Here is a 25,481-nt window from a genome sequence, read left to right as displayed (position 1 = left end):
CTTAGTGTGCACATCTTTCCCCTAAAAGACAAAAGTAAAATTATTCTTTAGGAAATTAATCACATGCGTCTCATTATTTCAAATAAAATGTTCTAAAATCCAGTTTCTTCCTAGACGGAGAATAATCCCTCCACTGCACGCACCTCAGAAAGCCATCAATGAGGGGTGCAGTGACACCCTCTGGTAGAGAAGGGGATCGCATCATTTTGTCAGAGAGTTACCTGGTATGTTGGAATCCAATTTTGGAAATGTATCAATAGTATGTAAACGATATTGTTAGACATTTTCCTCATTATAGTGGCATGACATGTTGAATTTAGTTCATAAATGATATAATTTGATGTAAAGTCAAAGTATTTTTTAGTTTCATTTCAATAAGCAAGCACTGTCATTACACAACGTCTTAATGACTTCATATGTTAAAATATAACAAATATGTAATTTGTTTTTTAAAAGGTAGTAGGCAGAGGAATATAACTTTCAAGATGCATGCATGTGTGCTCAGTCATGTCCAATTATTTGCTGCCCCATGAACTGTAGCCTGCCAGGCTCCTCTGTCCATGGAATTTTCCAGTCAAGAATATTAGAGTGGGTTGTCATTTCCTCTTCCAGGCGATCTTCCCAACTCAGGCATCAAATTTGCATTTCTTTTTCTCCTCCATTGGAAGGTGGATTCTTTATTACTGAAACACCCGGGAAGCCCCAATTTTAAGATGAACATAGTGCAAAAATGAGAGCCTACTACATTCTATTTTAAAGGTGCATGGTTACTTTATCTTGGTGGGGGATGTGATTTATGCATGCAAATACAGATTACATGGAGGACTTTCATATATGCTGAGTGAACAGTTTCAGAAGCACATTTTTATATAATTTATGCATAATGATTTTTCCAGTGAAACATGCTTATACATACATTACTTCATTTGACCCTCTTAACAACCAATGAAACTGTTTATTGTAGATAAGGGAATTGAAGCTCTAAGTGCACAAGACTCTAAGTGAATAATGAATCAGAATTCAAACCCAGAACTCTGATCCAATTTTGATATTTTCCGCAAAGAAATATTTCACTGAATATCTGAAAAATTGTTCTTCATAAGAGACTGAAGATTTTTTTCTTAAGCTTTCCTAAACATTCATTTACATTCCCATGCCAAAAATATTCTAACCAGTTATCTACTAGCAAATATACTGTAGCTGATTGTAAAGACACTTATTAGGGATCTATAGTCACACTTCTTGACTTAAAATGATCAAAAACAGTAAAATATAAAAATTCAAAATAAAATTTTTCTAAGTTGTTTTTGTTGTTCAGTCACTTAGTCATGTCCAACTCTTTGTGACCCCATGGACTGCAGGACGCCAGGCTTCCCTATCCTTCATGATCTCCCAGAGTTGCTCAAACTCATGTCCATTGACTTGATGTTGCCATGCAACCATCTCATCCTCTGTTGCCCCCTTCTCCTGCCCCCAATCTTTCCCAGCATCAGGGTGTTTTCCAATGAGTTATAATGTTTCTAAGTAATTAGTATTTATTATTATAAGAACTATATAAGTATAAAAATTATAATTATATTATAATTTGTATTATAAATAAATCATTTTATAAAATCTACCAGAATGATTTCTCTAAAGGGTCATTTTCTGGCTATACTATCTTCAGAAGTAACTTTGTTGGGGGCTGGCTTTTTGAAATATAACTTCCTTTGAGCCCCGTATTTTGCATTAACCTTTTAGCAGTGTCTGATTACATTTAACCTTAAGTTAATATTCCATCACTGCTCAAAGCGCTGTCATTCTTTTTCTCGGTGAATATTCCTCATTAATCATATCTCTATTAGCACTCAGAATTCACGTATCTTTGAGCTGAAAAATATTAAATTATGACATAAAAATAATACAATGCTTACTTTATTCTTCTTCAGAGTTCACCAAGACCCTAATAATATTTGCATCTCATCATCATTATTAAACTGTTTACATTGGTAATCAATCAGCATATCATAATTTGGTTACAACACAGTGGTAAAGCTAATTGATAACAATAGAGAAAAAATTTAAAACTCAAATTGTGGGGTTACCTTGGGATTATACTGTGTTGTGTTTGTTTTGTTTCTTTTTTAAGTAGAGTTAAATTTATTTCATTAAACAGAAGTCATCAGAAAATTTGCCAGTTTGATGAACTCAATTAAGTCTAAAGAGCCCGATCTTTGGCAGGTTAAAAAATATTAATTATGCATTTCTTATCATTGGGGTGAAATTAAGCATTTATTTTTGAAAACTTTCTAAGTATGCTCTTTATCAACAAAAGGTTAACTCTTTCTTTCTTTCTTCAGAAAAGTGAGGCATGGCTTCTAGTGGTTCACAACACTGAAAATATATCTTACTAAGTTTCAGAGAATTTATACTAATATTTCAAGCTAGAGAAAAGGTAAGATCTACCTTTTCCTATGGGCTTCCCAGGTGATGCTAGTGGCTAAGAACCCGGCTGCCAGTGCAAGAGCTGTAAGAAAAGTGGGTTTGATCCCTGGCTTGGGAAGATCCTCTGGAGGAGGGCATGGCAGACCACCCCAGTATTCTTGCCTGCAGGATTCCTGGACAGAGGAACCTGGCTGGGTACGGTCCACAGTGTCGCGCAGAGTCGGACGTGACTGAGGCGACAGCATACACACACGCACCTGACCCTGTACCACCATGGAGATCAAGTTTATTCTGCATTCACCTTTACAGATTACTAACTTAGGAGGGAAAACGTCCATTCACTTACTAAGGACATAATAAAATCAAATGTTCTGTTTTATCTCACCAGTTCTGATTGACTAAAGCTGATAAGATTCTTGAATGTTATTTGAATCTGGCATGCCAGATACTCCACCAAACCAAGAACTGTTTTCCAACCGATGAAAAATGTGATTTGATATAACCAACTGTGTTTAGACCTACGAACTCATTCTGTCCTACTGCAGGTTTCCAACATTTACATTACAAATTTACCATGAACTCTTTTTTTTTTTTAGCAGAACAGTGTTTAACTCTGACTTTATTAAGTGAATGCTTGAAAGTATTCAACAAAATTCAATTAATTCGCATTAATGTTTCTTTATTTTGGGGGGCTCCAAAATCACTGCAGATGGTGATTGCAGTCATGAAATTAAAAGACGCTTACTCCTTGGAAGGAAAGTTATGACCAACCTAGACAGCATATTAAAAAGCAGAGACATTACTTTGCCAACAAAGGTCTGTCTAGTCAAGGCTATGGTTTTTCCCGTGGTCATGTGTGGATGCGAGAGCTGGACTGTGAAGAAAGCTTAGTGCCGAAGAATTGATGCTTTTGAACTGTGGTGTTGGAGAAGACTCTTGAGAGTCCCTTGGACTGCAAGGAGATCCAATCAGCCCATCCTAAAGGAGATCTGTCCTGGGTGTTCATCTGTCCTGGGTGACTGATGCTGAAGCTGAAACTCCAATACTTTGGCCATCTGATGCGAATAGCTGACTCATTGGAAAAGACCCTGATTCTGGGAAAGATTGAAGGCAGGAGGAAAGGGGGATGACAGAGGATGAGATGGTTGGATGGCATCACCGACTTGATGGACATGAGTTTGGGTGGACTCCAGGAGTTGGTGATGGCCAGGGAGGCCTAGTGTGCTGTAGTCCATTGGGTCACAAAGAGTAGGACACAACCGAGCGACTGAACTGAACTGAACTGACTTTAAGTACAGAAAGCTTGTTCTCAAATAACTTTTTTTGGAGTGACATGAAAAAAAAAAAACAAACTGGTGACTTGAGTCCAGGTCTCTAACAATAACTGTCTTCACTGGTGAAATTATAAGAGCCAACTTCAAGGCTGAGAGACAGGTCACTTCCTGATCCTGCCAGATGCATCCTAGTTTGACCCATGAGGATGGCAGTAATAACCACCAATATCTCTTGCATTTGCAATGGGTACACAACCAAGTATTTAGAAATCCTTGATTAGCAATAGTTGCTGCTCAGTGAATTCCCTCATTGTTGTATGTTCCCTTGCCTGGTGCATTAACAGATTTGACTTCGTAAGATTCTCTGTTCAGTTCTGGTGGCTTTTGTTTTCTTGCATTAAAATCATTGTGTGCAGTTTCACATTAATTACCAGGAAAAGAATAAACAGAGACCCAAACTTTTAGAATTGGAAGGCATCTTAGAAATCATAGACACCCTCATATTATAGTCTGAGACAACTTCAAAGCTCTCCCATTAAACATAACTAGATATATTGAGTAAAAATAAAATAAAAAGTTATTTTAAAGGCACCACTGAATTTACAAAAAAAAAATAATCCTTAGGCTTCCTAATAAAGGGATTTAAATTTAGGACAACACATGTCTAATCTATCACTGAGGCTGCTCTGGGTGTTGAAGATATGTGTGGAAGATTGTTCTTGGTTACTTAAGGGCTCAGTTTTAATACTAAGACAGAAGCTACAGCCCTAGGTCTGAGGAGGAAGCAGGATGAGGAAAATGAGAACATTCCAAACAGCTAGGATCCTCAAGGGGTTGCACTTGCAAAGGTCTTTGATAAATCTCAATGGCCCATAGAAAAATAAAAAAAAATTTCTGTGTTCTGGGTTCTGGAGAATTATTCTTTCCTGTTTGGAACCAGTCTGTTCTTCCATATCCAGTTCTAACTGTCACTTCCTAACCTGCATACAGGTTTCTCAAGAGGCAGGTCAGGTGGTCTGGTATCCCCATCTCTTGAAGAATTTTCCATAGTTTATTGTGATCCACACAGTCGAAGGCTTTGGCGCAGTCAATAAAGCAGAAATAGATGTTTTTCTGGAAATTTCTTGCTTTTTCGATGATCCAATGGATGTTGGCAATTTGATCTCTGGTTCCTCTGCCCTTTCTAAAACCAGCTTGAATATCTGGAAGTTCATGGTTCATGTATTGCTGAAGCCTGGCTTGGAGAATTTTCAGCATTACTTTACTAGCATGTGAGATGAGGGCAATTGTGCGGTAGTTTGAGCATTCTTTGGGATTGCCTTTCTTTGGGACTGGAATGAAAATGACTTTTTCCAATCCTGTGGCCACTGCTGAGTTTTCCAAATTTGCTGGCATATTGAGTGCAGCACTTTCACAGCATCATCTTTCAGGATTTGAAATAGCTCAACTGGAATTCCATCACTTCCACTAGCTTTGTTTGTAGTGATGCTTCCTAAGGACAACTTGACTTCACATTCCAGGATGTCTGGCTCTAGGTGAGTGATCACACCATCGTAATTATCTGGGTTCTGAAGATCTTTTTTGTTACAGTTCTTATGTGTTTTCTTGCCACCTCTTCTTAACATCTTCTGCTTCTGTTAGGTCCCTACCATTTCTGTCCTTTTTTGAGCCCATCTTTGCATGAAATGTTCCCTTGTTATCTCTAATTTTCTTGAAGAGACCTCTAGTCTTTCCCATTCTATTGTTTTCCTCTATTTCTTTGCCTTTATCACTGAGGAAGTCTTCCTTATCTCTCCTTGCTATTCTTTGGAACTCTGCATGGAACAACAGACTGGTTCCAAACAGAAAGAGGAGTACATCAGCTCTGTATATTGTCAGCCTGCTTATTTAACTTATGTGCACAGTACATCATGAGAAACGCTGGGCTGGAGGAAGCACAAGTTGAAATCAAGATTGCCAGGAGAAATATCAATAACCTCAGATATGCATATGACACCACCCTTATGGCAGAAATGGAAGAAGAACTAAAGAGCGTCTTGATGAAGGTAAAAGAGGAGAGTGAAAAAGTTGGCTTAAAGCTTAACATTCAGAAAACTAAGATCATGGCACCCAGTCCCATCACTTCACACAACGGAAACAGTGACAGACTTTATTTTCTTGGGCTCCAAAATCACTGCAGATGGTGACTACAGCCATGAAATTAAAAGATGCTTACTCCTTGGAAGAAAAGCTATGACCAACCTATGGTACATAGTGAAAGTCGCTCAGTCATGTCCGACTCTTTGCCACCCCTGGACTTTACAGTCCATGGGATTCTCCAGGCCAGAATACTGGAATGAGTTAGCCTTTCCCTTCTCCAGGATATTTTTCCAACCCATAGATCGAATCCAGGTCTCCCACATTGCAGGTGGATTCTTTACTAGATGAACCACAAGGGAATCATAACCAAACTAGACAGCATGTTAAAAAGCAGAGACATTACTTTGCCAACAACATTCCATTTAGTCAAAGCTATGGTTTTACCAGTGGTCAAGTATGGATGTAAGAGTTGGAATATAAAGAAAACTGAGTGCTTAAGAATTGATGCTTTTGAACTGTGGTGTTGGAGAAGACTCTTGAGAGTCCCTTGGACAGCAATGAGATCAAACCTGTCATTCCAAAAGGAAATCAATCCTGAATATTCATTGGAAGGACTGACACTGAAGCTGAAACTCCAATACTTTGGCTATCTGATGCAAAAGAACTGACTCATTGGAAAAGATCCTGATGCTGGGAAAGATTGAAGTCAGGAGGAGAAGGGGACAACAGAGGATAAGAGAGTTGGATGGTATCACTGACTCAATGGATATGAGTTTGAGTTAGCTCTGTGAGTTGGTGATGGACAGGGAAGCCTGGAGTGCTGCAGTCCATGGGGTCGCAAAGAGTCTGACACTACTGAGTGACTGAACTGAACTGATTAATATTTTGAGGTTTCCTTGGTAGCTCAGCTGATAAAGAATCTGCCTGCAATGCTGGAGACCTCAGTTCGATTCCTGGGTCGGGAAGATCCCCTTCAGAAGGGAAAGGCTATCCACTCCAGTATTCTTGGGTTTCCCTGGTGGCTCAGACAGTGAAGAATCTGCCTGCAATGAGGGAGACCTGGATTCGTTCCCTGGGTTGGGAAGATCCCCTGGAGGAGGGCATGGCAACCCTCTCCAGTATTCTTGCCTGGAGAATCCCCATGGACAGAGGAGCCTGGTGGGCTAGAGTCCCTAGGGTCATGAAGTGTTAAGTCACGACTGAATAACTGAGCACACATTTTAACACACTTGAGTTGCCCAGCAGCATGTAGCTAGTGGCTACCAGGTTGGATGACACAGAGCTAGAGTAAATAGATTATTCAGTCTACCTGGAAAAGGTAACATGGACCGATTGGAAACTGACTGCATTTAACAACAGTGAAAGGCAAAAGCATGTGTTTGTTTTCTCAAAATTAGATGTGGATCCTGCAGAAGGGAGGCTTGGGGTCTTCCTAAAAGAGATCTCTCTTAGAGATCTTGCTTACACCTCAGAAATATAAGGTATCTCATCAGAAACCAAGACAGCCATATTCAGCCCACAGAAATTAGCAATGCTTAGGTCAGTTCAGTTCAGTTGCTCAGTCGTGTCCAATTCCTTGGGACCCCATGGACTGCAGCATGCCTAGCTTCCCTGTCCATCACCAATTTACAGACCTTGCTCAAACTAATGTCCATTGAGTTAGGAGACAGAAATCTCCCTTTGGAAATGTTTGGAAGTTTCCATGGAGAACAAAAACTCTCTAAGCAATGAGTTCTGTGGAGCCAGCAAACACTGCCCCAGCTGATAGACCTACCTATCCTCAGGTTTCTGATCCAACTCTGGGAAGACCCAGAATATGTGCTAAGGGAGTGGGAGAGCTGGCAGATGGGATTAAGAAGAAAAGGAGTGACCTCATTCTCCTAGTCCTACCAAGGTTGGGTCAGGCTCAGAGGAGGAAAAGGAGAGGCTTACACTGTAAGTAAGAGATTAAGTTTTGATTACCAAGCTAACCTGGCATTATTGCTTTTAGGCTGCACTAGAATTTTAATGCTAAAGTAAATTTGTTTAGTAAAATAAAAATAAAGTAAGATAAAATTGTTTATTATCTAAATGTATCTGGAAAGTCTAAGAGAAAAAAACACGTTCAGAAAGAATGTTTAATGGGGAATGGTGATCAAGAAAAAGTTGCTATCTGCTTGTACTCTATCAATTCTACTCTGTTCAATAAACCAAATTAAAATTGTAATAAAAACAAAGTACACTCATATGTAATATCATGAAATAAACATGTATACATTGGTGAGTCATTAACTGCTACTTCCAAGGATGTACCCTACAGTTGAAGTGATAGTTTTTCTGCCATCTTTATTTTGATGGTAAGTATCCTGAAGTTACAAAGGTAGGTGTTCAATTGTTTACATTTGCAATCGTTCATGGCAATCAGAATTTTCTTCAATACAGCAAAGCCCCTCAAATTAGTTGTTTATTTTATTAATAAAAACATATGTTAAATAAAACAATGGTACTACTCCTAATTTTAAAATGTTGTGTTGATTTAAATTGACTCATTATACTATCAGATGACTTTATAAGTAAATACTCAAATTTAGAATTTAGTAATTCATTTTTTATTAATAAAACATTGATTTGTCAGTTTACAAGTGGGATTAATTTTTAATTATCATTTTTAAAATGGAGTATGTCAAACAGCCTTTTGAAAATCACTGACCTATATCACTGGACTAATATAGTAAGGTTATCAACTTGGGTCTGAGCAATTAGTGCATTCCTGAGTTACTGTCCTCCACTGCCCTCAAAGTTTGAATAGAATCATTACAATATAGTTCTAAGGAAGTTATAATTGGGAAAGTCAACCTCTTTATAAATTAATTCTATAATATACTCAGGATATTAGCTTTGAATTCCTCTATTCTTTCGGATTACTCATCTCCTGGCCTTTTCTACAGCATAATATCTGATATGTTAAATATCTATGGTATTGAAGAAAAACCTCAGGTTTCTTAACTTATTCTCTAAATTTAGCTCTCAATACCCTCATCTTTCACAAATAAAACTTGACACCCTTATTTCTACCCCTTGATTTTCAGCGTAAATCTTCTAACCTATATATTTAATCTCCTTATTCACTATTCCCCTCCATTAAAGTTATTATCACACATCTTGTTTTATGTAGGGCATCCTTTTTTTCTAATTTAATCAACTGACTTGATAAGGCCCATCTCAAGTTTATTTTCACCATTTTGCCCCCCTCTAAACCCTATTAATACAAACTCACATTTCAAAGAAACAATGGGATAGAGTATATAATAAGCAACAAGCTTTGGAATGAGTGAAGGGTAGCTGAGTTCCCAACTGAGTAGAACATCTATTAGTTGTGTTTTCCTGGACAACTGATTCTTTGGGTTTCATTTAAAAAAAATTTTTAAGTCTTCTAAAAAAATCTAAAATCTTCATAATATACAGAAATAAATTTAATACATTCATTTGTGGACTGCAAGGAGATCAAACCAGTCAATCCTAAAGGAAATCAGTCCTGAATATTCACTGGAAGGACTGATGCTGAAGCTGAAACTCCAATACTTTGGCCACCTGATGCAAAGAACTGACTCATTCGAAAAGACCATGATGCTGGGAGAGATTGAAGGTGGGAGGAGAAGGGGACAACAGAGGATGAGATGGTTGTATGGCATCACTAACTCAATGGACATGAGTTTGAGTAAGCTCTGGGAGTTGGTGATGGACAGGGAAGACTGGTGGGCTGCAGTCCATGGGGTCGCAAAGAGTCAGACATGACTGAGCAACTGAACTGCGTAAATACATACATACTTTAAAAAATTACCTCAGCAAAACTGCACTATCTTAAGAAAAAAATCTTTTATAGCACTTGTCATGGGATATAGCAATGATTCATGTATTCTAAAACATTAATTATCTAGCACATCAAGAGGGAAATTGTATTTATTTTTTTGTTTGCTTGATTGAATTTATTCATTAGCCAAATTTTCCCCAAACACAAAATACTTTCCGAGAATAAATGAAAAGCTGTTGTACGTGGTCTGAGTTTATTTTAATTCAGTAATGAGAAATTATGTGTTGTGAGTCTCATTATTAACACTTTATTTTTAAAGTTCATCTCAATAGTATCATATTTTTTTCCCTTAACCAGGCTTTACTTCAAAAAACTTTAAAAGCTAATTAGTTATTATAGATTTAGGAAAGAACAGCAGCACACAGCCTGGCTATCTGTGCAGACAGGGATGCAATTATGTCTCTGAAAACTAATGTTCAGACAGGTCATGAGTTTAAGACAGTTCATATATAATTTTAGTAGTTGAAGGAAAACAGTATCTTATATGTACTTTCCTCCTCGTTCTGTAAGCAATATCTGTGCATTGTGAATGATAACAAAATTAAAGTCCCTTGTAACCATAATACCTAAAATAATCACTGTTAAAATTTGAGAAATTTACTTATGCTCTTTACATATGTAAATACGCACTATTCACAAAGAGAAGACTGGATTCAAATTATTGATAAAATGGGTTTTACATTTTCTTTCATTTTATTATTATTTTTCCAGGTCTCAAAATATAATTTTAAAGGTTACATAGGTCAATGGTTGGAGATGAGATAAAAAAGCTAATTTCAATATCATGTCCATGTGCTAAGTTGCTTCAGTCACGTCCAACTCTTTGCAACCCCACGTTATGGAGCCCACCAGGCTCCTCTGTCCATGGGATTCTCCAGGCAAGAATACTGGAGTGTGTTTCCATGCTCTCCTCCAGGGAATCTTCCTGACCCAGGGATCAAACCTGCATCTCTTGTATCTCCTGCACTGGCAGACAGGTTCTTTACCACTTACACCACCTAGGACTCCCCACAGTAGGACCTTCTCAGCCAAATCTGTTGTTTTCAATCACAGGCAGGGCCCCTGACCCACAACATGGAGAAAAGTCAACTGCCAATTAGAGAGACCCTCCTTGGACTCTGAAAAATAAACCTCTAATTGTTTGAGACATGAGACACATTTGGGCATATTTGTTACAGCAGCTTATGCCACCCCAAATGAAATACTGTAGAATCAATAAAAGTCTGGTTTATGATTCAAATCTAGGCCCCACAGTTTCCTTTTGGTTCACAGTGAAATCTGTACTAAAACCTATTTATAGAATTTTGTTTAAAATTAGGCTTATAATATCTTTCATCATCTAAAGTTGAACTAATTCACTTATAATCTTTCATTTTCACTTTAAGGTTTCAAATTTTAACATTTATCTATTTAATATGTACAGATATTAATTTGCTGTAAAGAATTCAATCTTTCCTGGGCCAGAAGATAAATGCTATGATCACATAAATCATCAGAGTCAAATTTTTAAAAGCATACCATAAATCTGAAAAAGAAAAAAAAACACTAGGTTCTGAATATTTTTCTCCCAAATGCTAGATTTGTCAATATAACATTATAGTAGGAAAAATACATTCTTCAGCTATCTTGAAAGTGAGTGAAAGTGAAAGTGAAGTTGCTCAGTCGTGTCTGTCTTTTTGTGACCCCATGGACTGTAGCCTACCAGGCTTCTCAGTCCATGGGATTTTCCAGGCAAGAGTACTGGAGTGGGTTGCCATTGCCTTCTCCAGAGATATCCTACAAAAATCATGAGGAAATCCTGTGATAAAAGAGAATTAAAGATGCTTTTAGTTTCCTGTGATTAGATTATTAATGACTAGATTGTTAATTAATAATGTGAGTAGAGAAATCATGGTGATCAGTCAAATAAAAGACTAGCCAGATGCAACCTTAGGACACATTCAATGGGTAATTTCACAGTCCATGCTACTGTTGCTGCTAAGTCGCTTCAGTCATGTCCGACTCTGTGCGACCCCATAGATGGCAGCCCACCAGGCTCCCCCGTCCCTGGGATTCTCCAGGCAAGAACACTGGAGTGGGTTGCCATTTCCTTCTCCAATGCATGAAAGTGAAGTTGCTCAGCCATGTCTGACTCTTAGCAACCCCATGGACTGCAGCCTACCAGGCTCCTCTGTCCATGGGATTTCCCAGGCAAGAGTACTGGAGTGGGGTGCCATTGCCTTCTCCGTTCACAGTCGATAAACATCCCCAAAAAGCAAAGCCATGAGAACACCCTTCCCTTTAGACATCTGTAATTAGCTGCCTTCCCTATAAAAAAGAGTTACAAGAACTTAGCATTTTGGAAACAGGTCCAATTTCACTGTCAGAGAAAACCAAGGTAAGATCTCTCCTTTCTTTGCTTTTTTTTTTTTTTTATTGAAACATTTTTTAAATGTGGGGAGTATGTAAAACCTATTGTGTTATCCTAGGGCTAATTCAAGAATCTTGGCCTAAAAATGTCAAATCAGTTTTTCATTTAACTTCCAGAGAAACTATTAATTAGTGATTGTGCAAAGAGAAAAAGATGTTAATGAACAAGTGGAGTCATTTGACCAAAATACATTTTAGGCTTAATGTAAAATTTAAGTGGGCTGTGGTTGAAAAGCTTTCCTCAAGATAGAATAAGCTAGTTTTGTTTTGAAAGAAAACCTGAAAATTTCTATGCTAGTAGCAGTGTAGATTTAAAACGCAAATTAACACATATTAATTCAGGAATTAGCAGCTGTTGATACATACTAACATATTTCAAAGAAGATTTGGCATAAATATACATATAATGCATAAAATATATTAACTATATTTCTGAAGTGTTAACTATAGATTATTAATATATCATAAATTATTATATTGCTTGTATATATGTTTGCTGAACTTGTGGCATATATATATGTATACATGTAAAATACATATGTGTACATAAATATATGAATATAAATAAATATATAAATATAGATAAATTAAGGGCCACAAGTTTACTACACTAGTAGGCAAATTAACTGAAGTGGCAGATACCTCCGGGTTCTCAGTGTAATGTTATGAACAACTTTTTACATAAAGAAAACTCCTTTCCACAACTGCTGACATGCTTTTCAGGATTTTTGTTTGACTCCTGCCAATTTGAATCCCTAGACTGGAATAAACGCAGAGCCATCTGTTCTGACGCGGCTGTGGCAACAGCTCTAGGCTCACTGAAGCAATTGTTTCTATTACCCTCAGTACTCGTGATATGCTTCACTTCACAGCATCCCTGCTGAATAAATTGAACTTAACTTGTATCAGGGATATAATCAGGTTAAGGTCTTGGTAAAATTTCTTTGTGCCAGAATAGCTTAACCCTTGCAGCTCTAAGCCTCCAAAAATATGTATTGGTGCTTTGAACTTTTTATGCCATTCCCAACAATTTCCTCCATCATTAATGACTTCTGCATGTAGCCTTTTGGGGGTATCTTTCGTTAAGTTAAACATTATGTAATTTTAATGCTTAAATAGAAGCAGAGGGCAGATTTTAGTGTATGAAGACCAATTTTTGTTGAGCCTTGTTAATTCATTTAAACTAAATGGTTCTATGAGCATGATGAGGTGACCAGTCTTTTTAAGGTAGGGTGATTTAAAATAGGAGGCTGAAGTCAGGATGGCTGCTATCCAAAAGTCTACAAGCAATAAATGCTAGAGAGGGTGTGGAGAAAAGGGAACCCTCTTACACTGTTGGTGGGAATGCAAACTAGTACAGCCACTATGGAGAACAGTGTGGAGATTCCTTAAAAAACTGGAAATAGAACTGCCATATGACCCAGCAATCCCACTCCTGGGCATACACACCAAGGAAACCAGATCTGAAAGAGACACGTGCACCCCAGTGTTCATTGCAGCACTGTTTACAATTGCCAAGACATGGAAGCAACCTAGATGCCCATCAGCAGACGAATGGATAAGGAAGCTGTGGTACATATACACAATGGAATATTACTCAGCCATTAAAAAGAATTCATTTGAATCAGTTCTAATGAGATGGATGAAACTGGAGCCCATTATACAGAGTGAAGTAAGCCAGAAAGATAAAGACCAATACAGTATACTAACCATAAATATGGAATTTAAAAAGATGGTAACGATAACCCTATATGCAAAACAGAAAAAGAGACACAGATGTACAGAACAAACTATTGGACTCTGTGGGAGAAGGCGAGGATGGGATGTTCTGAGAGAACAGCATTGAAACAAGTATACTATCAAGGGTGAAACAGATCACCAGCCCAGGTTGGATGCATGAGACAAGTGCTCAGGGCTGGTGCACTGGGAAGACCCAGAGGGATGGGATGGGGAGGGAGGTGGGAGGAGGGATCAGGATGGGGAACACATGTAAATCCATGGCTGATTCATGTCAATGTATGGCAAAAACCACTACAATATTGTAAAGTAATTAGCCTACAACTAATAAAAATAAATGAAAAAAAAAAATAGGAGGCTGAGTTCAAGTGTATATGCATGGTTGTCATGTAGAGATCATGAAAAGAATATCAGACAGAAAGTGTGAAATAAAAATGATTTTGCTGGCATAATATAGAAGCTTCTGGGCTGAATAAGATCAGTTTGACCGTAGGCTGTGCATATCTGATCTAAATAAATAAATGGTAACTCAAGAAAGTTTCCATAAAATCTAGTAATGGAGAACACAAATAATGCCCTGAGAGATCATTCCATTATTAATATGTTTAGTTATTTCACAGGATAACAGAATATAGAAAAGATAAAAAAATGTTTAAATAGGCCAAGATTTAGGTAATTTATGCATTTATAAGAATATAAACATTATTTGAAGGTAAAACATTTGAAAGATATGTTTTCTATAGATATCTTAATCATTTGAAATGATAAATAAAATGAGAGGGACTATGCTAAAGCACTATTGCAGATATATTTTAATAAGCAACACATATTTTAAGGTATTATCATTATATTAACAAAAAAAGTAAGCACCACGCATTTTAAGGTATTATCATTATATTGACCAAAAAAAAAATAAAAAGTGCACAAGCCCAGCTAGGATGATAAAAGTCAGGTGAGAAGAAGATGCTCAGGTAGCCAGATGCTGAATTAGGAGTCAAGAACCAAGAAATAAAGATGGAAGCTTGAGATACTATTCCAAAGCCAGAAAGATGGTGGTTATCTTAAGCCAGGAGTCTGTACTCCAAGAAGGTAGATAGAAAACAACAAGCTAGTGACAAGAAGTATCCCCCAAAAGACAGAGCAAATTAAACAACAACAAAAAAATGATGGAGATTTTGAAAGATGGGAGGTGATGTCTAACTTTTTTACCACTATAGCCATAATGGCTGGACAAGGCAGCACCTGGAATCATCAAGTAGCTAATAACTGATGAAAGAATGAGTAAGTCAGAAATGAACAGATGAGGAAACTACTTATAGATATTGATATATATATTTAAAAAAAATAGTACATAGCTAAATCTCCAGCAAAGTAGAAGTAAAATTGTGCATAAATGTTTGCAGGAAATCAGTAAACCAGGGACTGAGACTGGGAAGAGAGAGGACCACTGGGCCTAGGTCTCAGCATCTGGGGGGAGGTTAGAAGGGAAAGTCCTGGTGCCAGTGGGTTGCAAGACAGAGAAAAATGGAAAGATGGAAATCCAAAAGTCTATGAGCCAAAGGAAAATCAGAATCCAAAGTTTTGGTGTCTTGGGTAACACTCATCATTTAATTAAAAACTGACTACTAGCTATTGGTTGCTCAAATATAAAAAACACTACCTCTTAGACTGGTGAGGAAACTGAATCCTATCTAGGGCTGTGAGCTGTGTGCCCAGTGGTGAGGATCATAAATACAATGCAAAGGGCCCTCTTTGTTTCCGGTCCTTGTTCAGGTTTCAGCGCATAGAGAGATGAATACTGCAGGGTGGCAAGAAGCAGTCTTGAGACAGGCAAGCCAGATCAACACATTTTATCCACAGAGAGCCTTTGCACACAACAGAGGTTCTTGAAGTTTGATAGCCTGGATCAGGAGCATCAGCATAACAAAGCACTGGTTGGAAATGTGAACTTAGTTTCCACCCCAGACTCACTGAATCAGAAAACTGGTGCTTCCAAGGCCCAATATGTGAGATTCATAATACAATGAGACACAGCTTTGAAAAGAACTTTAGGTTGGTAATTTGTGCATTTGGCCTCTAAAGAGATAAATAGGCGTGATGGCAAAGAGATTTGTTTGCTTTGCTTTGAGGAATCTTACATGTTCGCAAGTGCAACAGTTATGTTGTACACTTGTTAATATAAAAAAGATTTCTATGAGAATTGCTTATGATGTTACAACTAATACCGACCAACATAGGTTAAAGAGAACTATTTGTGAGGTTGAAAAAAACTAAAAGTATGTTTTGCTAAACTATAAAGTACTAAGCGCACAAGCCCCATCTAGTGGCCTTTGTACCAAGAGTTCAGTCGAGGTTTCTAAAGGGTACAAGCCAGCGATGGCTCTACAGATTTAGATCCAGCACTTTATACATGACTACAGCATGTATACATCATACTGTCACACCCTCTTATGCAAAACACTCCTCAAGTTTTTTAGAACCTCTCCTAAATTTCAAATCTAGAATCAGAAAGGAACAAAACATGTTGAGCTCCACTTATATGTCAAGTCCTATATTAGATGCTTTTATATATTTGTAGACATATATGGATAGAGATGGGGCTTTCCAGGTGGCCACAGTGGTAAAGAACCTGCCTGCCAATGCAGGAGACATAAGAGACATGGGTTTGATCCCTGGGTTGGGAAGATTCCCTGGAGGAGGGCGTGGCAACCCACTTCAGTAATCTTGCCTGGAGAATCTCATGGACAGAGGAGCCTGGTGGACTATAGTCCAAAGGGCCGCAAAGAGTCGGACAGGACTGAAACTGCTTAGCACAAACATACAGAGAGATACAGGGTGGTCATTAAATCTGGAAACACAGGTGAATATATAAATATTTTGCTAATATTATGACACACAATAATATAAGGTTATCTATACTTCCAGAAAATTCTACTGAATAAAAACAAGGTCTGGGGGGACTTTTTTCATAGTCACACAATGTATTATCCCTATGGTACCCTGTGTGTAACACTGTTATAACATTTTTCATTCTATGAAATTGAAAAAAAAATTTTTTTGTCCTTAAATACTACTTTAAAGTCTTCAAGGAATGGAACCATTAAAAAAAAAAAAAAACTAATCCATGTTTTATTCTTGCCACCAAGCATAGCTAAAGGGACTAATAATTGTTAAATGAATAAGTGCATGGGTGAATGAAATATAAGCATTAAGTAATAGATGAGTTATTTAAATCCTTGCACTTCTATTTCATATTATATGTATATACATTGATATATACACACATAAATATATATTATTTTCATAACAGTGAACTGAATCTCATTACAAGAATGGGAGTGGCTAGAGATGTCTTAGAATTGTGTTCTACCTTCTACAAATATTTGCTGGCTCAAAAAAAGTAACTATTGATAAATCAAGGGTTTTAGTAAGGAGAAATGAATATAACTGAAATAATGATAATTTAATATAAAATATGAGAAGCACCATGCAAATGACAATGACATTTTGTTCATCGAAATTTCATGGGAGAAATTACTTTTAGTTGGAGATAATAAGGAAGATTTTATTAAACAAACTCAAGAATTTTACTACAATTTGAATAAAAAATTATGATGGAAATGTATTTCACTAACAGGAAGAACTTGAGTAAAAGGTTTGTTGGACATTAACTACAGTTCCCAGTATACTCCTGACTCATTGTACATGAACAGAAGCAACAAGGCAAGAAAGCCTGGGAATTAAGTGGTGTTAGAGCAAGGTAAGAAACGCAAGCAAAATGAACTGAAAGCCAATCAGTCATGTCCAACTCTTTCTGACCCCATGGACTATACAGCCCGTGGAATTCTCCAGGCCAGAATACTGCAGTGAGTAGCCTTTCCCTTCTCCAGGGGATCTTCCCAAGGAAAAAAAAATGCAAAAAGGCAAAATGGTTGTCTGAGGAGGCCTTAAAAATACCTGAGAAAAGAAGAGAAGTTAAAGGCAAAGGAGAAAAGGAAAGATAAACCCATTTGAATGCAGAGTTCCAAAGAATTGCAAGGAGAGATAAGAAACCTTCCTCAGTAATCAATGCAAAGAAATAGAAGAAAACAATAGAATGGGAAAGACTAGAGATCTCTTCAAGAAAATTAGTGATACCAAGGGAAGATTTCATCCCAAGATGGTCACAATAAAGGACAGAATGGTATGGACCTAACAGAAGCAGAAGCTATTAAGAAGAGGTGGCAAGAATACATAGAAGAACTATACAACAAAGATCTTCATGAACCAGATAACCACGATGGTGTGATCACTCACCTAGAGCCAGACATCTTGGAATGTGAAGTCAATTGGGCCTTAGCAAGCATCACTAAGAACAAAGCTAGTGGAGGTGATGAAAGTCCAGGTGAGTTATTTCTAATCCTAAAAAATGATGCTGTGAAAGTGCTGCACTCAATATGCCAGCAAATTTGGAAAACTCAGCAGTGGCCACAGGACTGGAAAAGGTCAGTTTTGAAAGGCAATGCCAAAGAATGTTCAAACTACAGCACAATTGTGCTCATCTTACATGCTAGCAGAGTAATGCTCAAAATTCTCCAAGCCAGGCTTCAGCGGTATGTGAACCGTGAACTTCCAGATGTTCAAGCTGGTTTTAGAAAAGGCAGAGCAACCTGAGACCAAATTACCAACATTTGTTGGATCATCAAAAAAAGCAAGAGAGTTCCAGAAAAACATCTGTTTCTGCTTTACTGACTATGCCAAAGCCTTTGATTGTGTGGAACTAACTATGATTGTGAGGACAAACTATGGAAAATTCTTAAAGAGATGGGAATACCAGACCCCCTGACCTGCCTCCTGAGAAATCTGCATGCAGGTCAAGAAGCAACAGTAGAACTGGACATGGAACAACAGACCGGTTCCAAATCAGGAAAGGAGTACATCAAGGCTGGATACTGTCACCGTGCTTATTTAACTTATATACAGAGTATATCATGCAAAATGCTGGACTGGATAAAGCACAAGCTGGAATCAAGATTGCCAGGAGAAATATCAATAACCTCAGATATGCAGATGACACCACCCTTGTGGCAGAAAGGAAAGAAGAACTAAAGATCCTCTTGATGAAAGTGAAAAAGGAGAGTGAAAAAGCTGGCTTAAAACTCAACATTCAGAAAACTAAGATCATGGCATCTGTTCCTATCACTTCATGGCAAATAGATGGGGAAATGATGGAAACAGTGACGGACTTTATTTTCTTGGACTCCAAAATCACCGCAAATGGTTACTGCAGCCATGAAATTAAAAGATACTTGCTCCTCTGAAGAAGGGCTATGATCAACCTAGATAGCATATTAAAAAGCAGAGACATTAGTTTGCCCCAAAGGTCCATTTACTTCAAGCTTTGATTTTTCCAGTAGTCATGTATGGATGTTGGACTATAAAGAAACCTGAGTGCCACAGAATTGATGCTTTTGAACTGTGGTGTTGGAGAAGACTCTTGAGTGTCCCTTGGACTGTACAGAGATCCAATAAGTCAATCTTAAAGGAAATCAGTCCTGAATATTCATTGGAAGGACTGATCCTAAGGCTGAAACTCCAATACTTTGGCCATCTGATGTGAAGAACTGTCTCATTGGAAAAGACCCTGATGCTGGGAAAGACTGAAGACAGGAGAAGGGAGTGACAGAGGATGAGAAGGTTGGATGGCATCACCTACTTGATGGACATGAGTTTGAGCAAGCTTCAGGAGTTGGTGATGGGAAACCTGGTATGCTGCAGTCCATGGGGATCACAAAGAGTCGGACACTGCTGAGTGACTGAACTGAAGTGAACTGAGAGCAGGGTACGTTTGGGGCCTTCTTTGCAAGATTCCTGCTGAAAGGCTTCTTTTCTCAGAGGGTCCCAGAATCAATATATCTAAGAAGATAAGGTACTAAGCAAAAGAAAGATAGTCAACAAAGCAAATTTAATAACCCTGGTGATAGAGGCAGGCTTTTGTTTCTAACATGAATAATCCTATTTTGCAATATGCACTAATTATCAACATAAATAGGGGTTTACTTGTACTCATACACAGTTCATATATCACTACCTATATTCAACATAAAACTTCCCCTTTGGATTGGTTTTACAGATCAGTTCCATCAGTAACCATGAATTAATTTTAACCAAAATAAGTCTGTAGTGATATAGATTACATGTAATTAGAACCAAGGTATTGCTACTTTGACTACTAGTGTGTTTGTAATATCATTGATAGGTATAATGAAATTAAATAATTGATATTTTTTCTCTTTTTCAAAAAGTAAACCCTTCAACATTTAGAGTTGTTTTTGTTTCATATGGAGAAAAAGTATAAGAAAGAATTAATTACTTTAGGATTATTTAATAACTTAACATTAAGCTACCAAAACTGGAAGAATTAGCTTCAGATATCACGCTTCACATTTCAGGTTTCAATAGAACAAAAATAGCATTGAGCAAATCTTTTCAAACAACATATAGGATGGCATCTCTTTTTAGTAATGAGAAGAGCCATCTTTTTATAAAAGACTCTTTCTTTCCTAGAAAATATTTTCAAGGTGACATGTCAGTTAAATGAAAGCAGCATTAGACTAACAAGGGAGACATAAAATTTATTATGACTATAAAAAGTTTCACATCCACTAAGAGATATCCTGTCTTTTTTTTTTAACCACCTTATTTTACCCACTAGAACTCTTTCAAAATTAAGTATACTTCTTAGATCTCCCAAAACTGAATTAAAGTTTCATCTGTGAGTCAATTCAAAGGTTATGTTTGGACTAGGACAGATTAAGATGACAGAGAAAAAAGACCCTGAGCATGTATCCTCCCCCAAACATAAAAACCACAATGATATATAGAGCAATTCTCTCTGAAAATGACTTAAAAACTAGCATAATAGCTACAAGCAAGGATATAAAGAAAGAACTGCATGTATTCTGATAGGTAGGAGGAGAAGTGATTTAACTAAGACTCATACTCCTAGATGGTGACCCAGAAAAGGAGGGAGATATCACAGGCATAGAGATATTTCCTAAGAAGTGAGGGGTTTGTAGTCCGGTACTGAAGACAAGCCTGCTTGGCTAATTATGAAAACCAATAAAGCTTACAGAGGGCAATGGGAAACCAAGAAAATGTTCTTGAAGGGAACGTACAGACTTGCTTACCCCCAGTCTAACCACAGAGTAGCAGATAGAAAACCGCCTGGTTGTCTGGAGGCTCTGCCAGGATCATCCCCATGTACTCCCCACCCACACTGGGCTCTGGCTCTAGTCTCTCTGTCTCCAGCCCTGCCACTCCAAGGAAATGACTACCATCCTTCTATGGGAGAGGCTGCTGCTTGTGCCAAGCTCTGACTCCATCCTTTCTAGCCCTGGACCTGGACCTGCCCCTCACCAAGGCAATCACCAGGGCATCAGGGCTCTCATTAGATCCAAGTCTTCTATCAAAGCCACTAGGCACATGCAGACTGAAGAAGTTCACTCCCACACAAGAACACACCTTTGTTTCTATGAGAAAGTCAAACAAAATGAGAAGACAAAGGAATACGTTCAAACAAAATAGCAAGATAAAACCCAGAAAAAAAAAAAAATCCTAACAACATAGATATAAGTAATTTAATTGATAAAAAGTTCAGAAAAATGGTCATAAAAATGTCCACTGAACTGGGGAAAAGAATAGAGAAACACAGTGAAAATGTCCACGAAGAACTAGAAAATACAAAAAAGAACCAAACAGAGCTGAAGAATACAATAACTGAAATAAAATATATACTAGAAGAAAACAACTGATTGAGTGATACAGAAGAATGTATAAGTGACTGGAAAGACAGAATAAAAGAAATCACACAACTGGAACAGCAAAAAGAAGAAAAAAATTAACAAGGAATATATAAGGAACCTCTGAGACATCAAGTATACTAACATTCACATTATAGGGATCACAGAAGGAGGAGGGTGGCAGAAAATGTATTTGATGAAATAATCATTGAAAACTTCCCTTACCTGAAAAAAGAAACAGATATCTGGATCCAGGAAGTACAGAAAGTTCCAAACAAGATGAACCCAAAGAGACCCACACCAAAATATATCATAACTCAAATGAGAAAAGATTAAGATAAAGGGAGAATTTTAAAGGAAGCAAGAGAAAAACAAAGAATCACACAAAGAGAACCCCCATAAAGCTATAAATTAATTTTTCAGCAGACACTTTGCAGACCAGAAGGGAATGGCATGATATATTTAAAGTGGTTAAAGGAACAAACCTACAAAATAATCAATAATTATCAGTAATCACCTTAAATGTAAATTGATTAATGATCCAATCAAAAGACAAGATCCATCTGCCTAAAAGAAACTCATATCAGAGCTAAAGATACATACAGACTGAAAGTGAAAGTTGGAAAATGGTACTCCATGCAAACAGAAAGGAAAAGCAAGCTAGGGTAGTAACACATCAGACAAAATGGAACTTAAAACAGGGCATTATATTAAGTTGACTAAAAAGTTCATTGGGATTTTTCTGTAAGATGTGGAAAAACCTGAACAAACTTTTTGACCAACCCAATATAATTATTCAGGGGTCAGTCCAAGAAGGGGATAAAACATTCATAAACATTTATATACTTAATATAGCAGTGCTAAACATATAAAGCAAATATTATCAGATATACAAGGAAAAATTGACAGTAACTCAATAATAATAGACTTTAATGCCCCACTTACATCAATAGATAGACTATCTAGACAGAAAATCAATAAGGAAACAGTGACCTCAAATGACACTTGTCATCTTAAATGATAAGATGAAAGTCCAGTCAAACAAGAGCAAAATACACATTCTTTTTAAGCACACACAAAACTTTCTTCAGAAAAGATTTTGTGCTAGGCCAGAAATCAAGGTTCAAAAAATTTAAGGTTGAAATCATATCAAGCTACTTGTCTGACTGCAATGGTATGAAACAAGAAATCAATTACAGAAAGAAAACTGGAAAAAACATTAACTTTTGAGGAATAAACAACATGCTACTAAAATAAACAAATGGGTCAACAAAGAAATCAAAGAGGAAATAAAAAAATCTTCAGACAAATGAAAATAGCAACATGACTTTCCAAAATCTAAGGGACCAAAAAAAAAAAAAAAAAAAGATCAGTTTTAAGAGGGAATTTTATAGTAATATAGGCCTACATCAAAAAACAAGAAAAAATTTAAATGAACAACCTTTACCCAAACTTATCAAGTAAAAAGGATATTACAATAAAATAAATTAAATAAATAAAATTAGAGTAAGTAATATTAAAAAGAAAAGAGGAGAATTTACAACCTATATTAGAGAAATAAAAAGAATTATAAGTGAATACTAAAAACAATTATACAATCTTCCAACAAATTGAACAACATTAGAAGAAATGGATAAATTCCTAGAAACACACAAAGAAATAGAAAATCTTAACTGACCAAATACTAGCAACGAAACTGAATCAGTAATCAAAAAACTTCCAAGAAAATTCAAGGACCATACAATTTCATAGGAAAATTCTACCAAACATTTAAGGAAGAGTTAACTCCTATCCTTCTCAAACTATTTCAAAAAATTGAAAAGGAGAGGACACTTCTAAACTCGAGTCCAGCATTATCTTAATAAAAAAAAAATAGAAACGGACAGAGATACCACATAAACAAACAAAGTTATCACAGGCCAATATCCCTGATGAAAATAGATGCAAAAATGCTCGACAAAATATTGCAAACAGAAGTCAAAGATACATAAAAATACGTAATGATGAAGTGGAATTATTCCATGGGTACAAGGATGGCTCAATATCTGCAAATCAATCACTGTGATATACACATTAACACAATGAAAAATAAAAGTACCATAATTATCTCAACAGCTTTCAATACATTGATTTTTACCAAGTTGCAAATTCAATTCACCACTAAATATCTACATTTAATCATTTTCTTAGAAGCATTTTAGAGGTGAAATTTGACTTATTTGAAAAAAGTTTCCTGATGTTATCTCCATTTTAATATTTTATACTGTTGACTGTGACTCAAGAATGATTGTGTCTGAGAAATATATTATTAAAAATTATATACAAAATGAATACCTTAAAAATATCACCGATCAAGTTTGTAATTCAGCCTTCAAAAATGCTGAACAATATACTCTTAAAAGGTAGACTAAATGAAATAAATAAATTTATACAATTTTTAAATAAAAAGAAGCTTTTTTTCTTTTTTTAACTAATGACAGCTATGCTATTTTAAATTGACTCAGATGGTAAAGTGTCTGCCTGCAATGTGGGAGACCTGGGTTCAATCCCTGGGTCAGGAAGATCCCCTGGAGATGGAAAGGGCTACCCACTCCAGTACTCTTGCTTGGAAAATTCCATGGACTGAGGAGCCTGGTAGGCTACAATCCATGGGGTTGCAAAGAGTCGGACATGACTGAGTGACTTCACGTTCTTTCTATTTCAAATTATAAAATAAAATGCCCATTTTCTTTACAATTGTTATTTGGTTATTCCTATTTAAGTCCTACACATAACTATTTCTTGGGACAAAAACACCCAAGAAGCCAAAATGTCAATTTTACATTTCTCTCCACATTGTACAAACTTTATGAAAGGATACAAACAAAATCTTCAGGCTAATACTGAATAAAGATAAAGAATTCAAACTTTATCCCTTTATATTTAAAGATTTTTTCATTTTCAAAGTTCACTTCATAGAACTAGCTTGTTGTCTTAATGATTTTTCTTTCTGTTCTCTTTTAGTAATTTCTTATACCAATATCTTTGAAATAAAGAATAGACTGACAAAATGAAAGATTTTCTATGTAAAGGAAATGCATCATTGAGGAATGCAATTTTTAAACCTCGAAGACACTTAAACATAATTTTGGAGGTTAGATAGTAGATTCTTCAAAAATAGATACCAAAGATACTTAAGGGGAGGGGTTGTTTGGTTGTTCTACTAGGGGGCATAGTTATTTATATACCACTGGCAAAATAGAAAGGTTCACTCATCCAGCAGTGCAGTCTTCCTTATTAGAACTAAGGGCTTCTAGTAAGGATCATGATAAGAGATAAGAAAATATAGCTACCCTGGAAATGCAAATCCTTTAGATCAGACTTGACCCTCACCAGGTGACAGCCACCCCACTTAGTTTGCCCTCATATAGTGAGAGATCTTGGAACCAGCCAAGGTTTGGACCTCTTTCTTAAATCTAGCTGATGATGTGGCACTTCAATTTACAGGCTTTCCAGTTTAGGATGAAAATTTCCCCCATCCCCCCTTTTTTTTGGCTGTTTGATATTTCTCTGTCAGGGAAAGCTGAAGTGAGCTAAACCGAATAAAATTAAATTGAACTAAGAAGTCAATTTAAAACAACAGATGACCTGTTCAGAAAGGCTTGGAGTTCTGGTAATCCATGTGATTTCAACAACAGCAGAGTGGAATCTAGGAGCTTTTGTATCTAGAGGCAGGGCCACATCTAACACAGATAGGTTATCAGTTGCCTAGTCTTTAACTTAACACAAGGAAAGAAATGCTTTGCCTATTCGCTAAATTTATTTCTATATGTCAGAATCTTTAATATCAGAATTTATTTTCCTCTGTTATTAGCTTCAGTCCTTGCTGGTTCATTTAAACTCACTTACTTTATTCAAAGGAAGAGAAAAAAAGAAAATCTTTGTGCA

At 36.7% G+C, this 25,481-nt stretch overlaps 1 protein-coding gene across 1 annotated transcript in view; it reads right to left on the bottom strand.

Annotated features, from left to right (window-relative positions):
* Positions 1-618: 618 nt before the first annotated feature.
* The window catches only part of GPC5 (glypican 5), a 790,871-nt gene continuing 766,008 nt past the window's right edge, over positions 619-25,481 (bottom strand). The window contains exon 8 of the mRNA XM_061133190.1: positions 619-683. Coding sequence (XP_060989173.1) covers positions 634-683 — 50 coding nt within the window. The 3' untranslated portion in view covers positions 619-633. The remainder of the gene's footprint in view (positions 684-25,481) is intronic.

Source organism: Dama dama, chromosome 30 (genome assembly GCF_033118175.1).
Source record: "Dama dama isolate Ldn47 chromosome 30, ASM3311817v1, whole genome shotgun sequence".
In the NCBI taxonomy this organism is placed as follows: domain Eukaryota; kingdom Metazoa; phylum Chordata; class Mammalia; order Artiodactyla; family Cervidae; genus Dama; species Dama dama.
The sequence above is the reverse complement of the archived record's forward strand: the minus strand, read 5'-3'. Positions and strand labels throughout refer to the sequence as shown.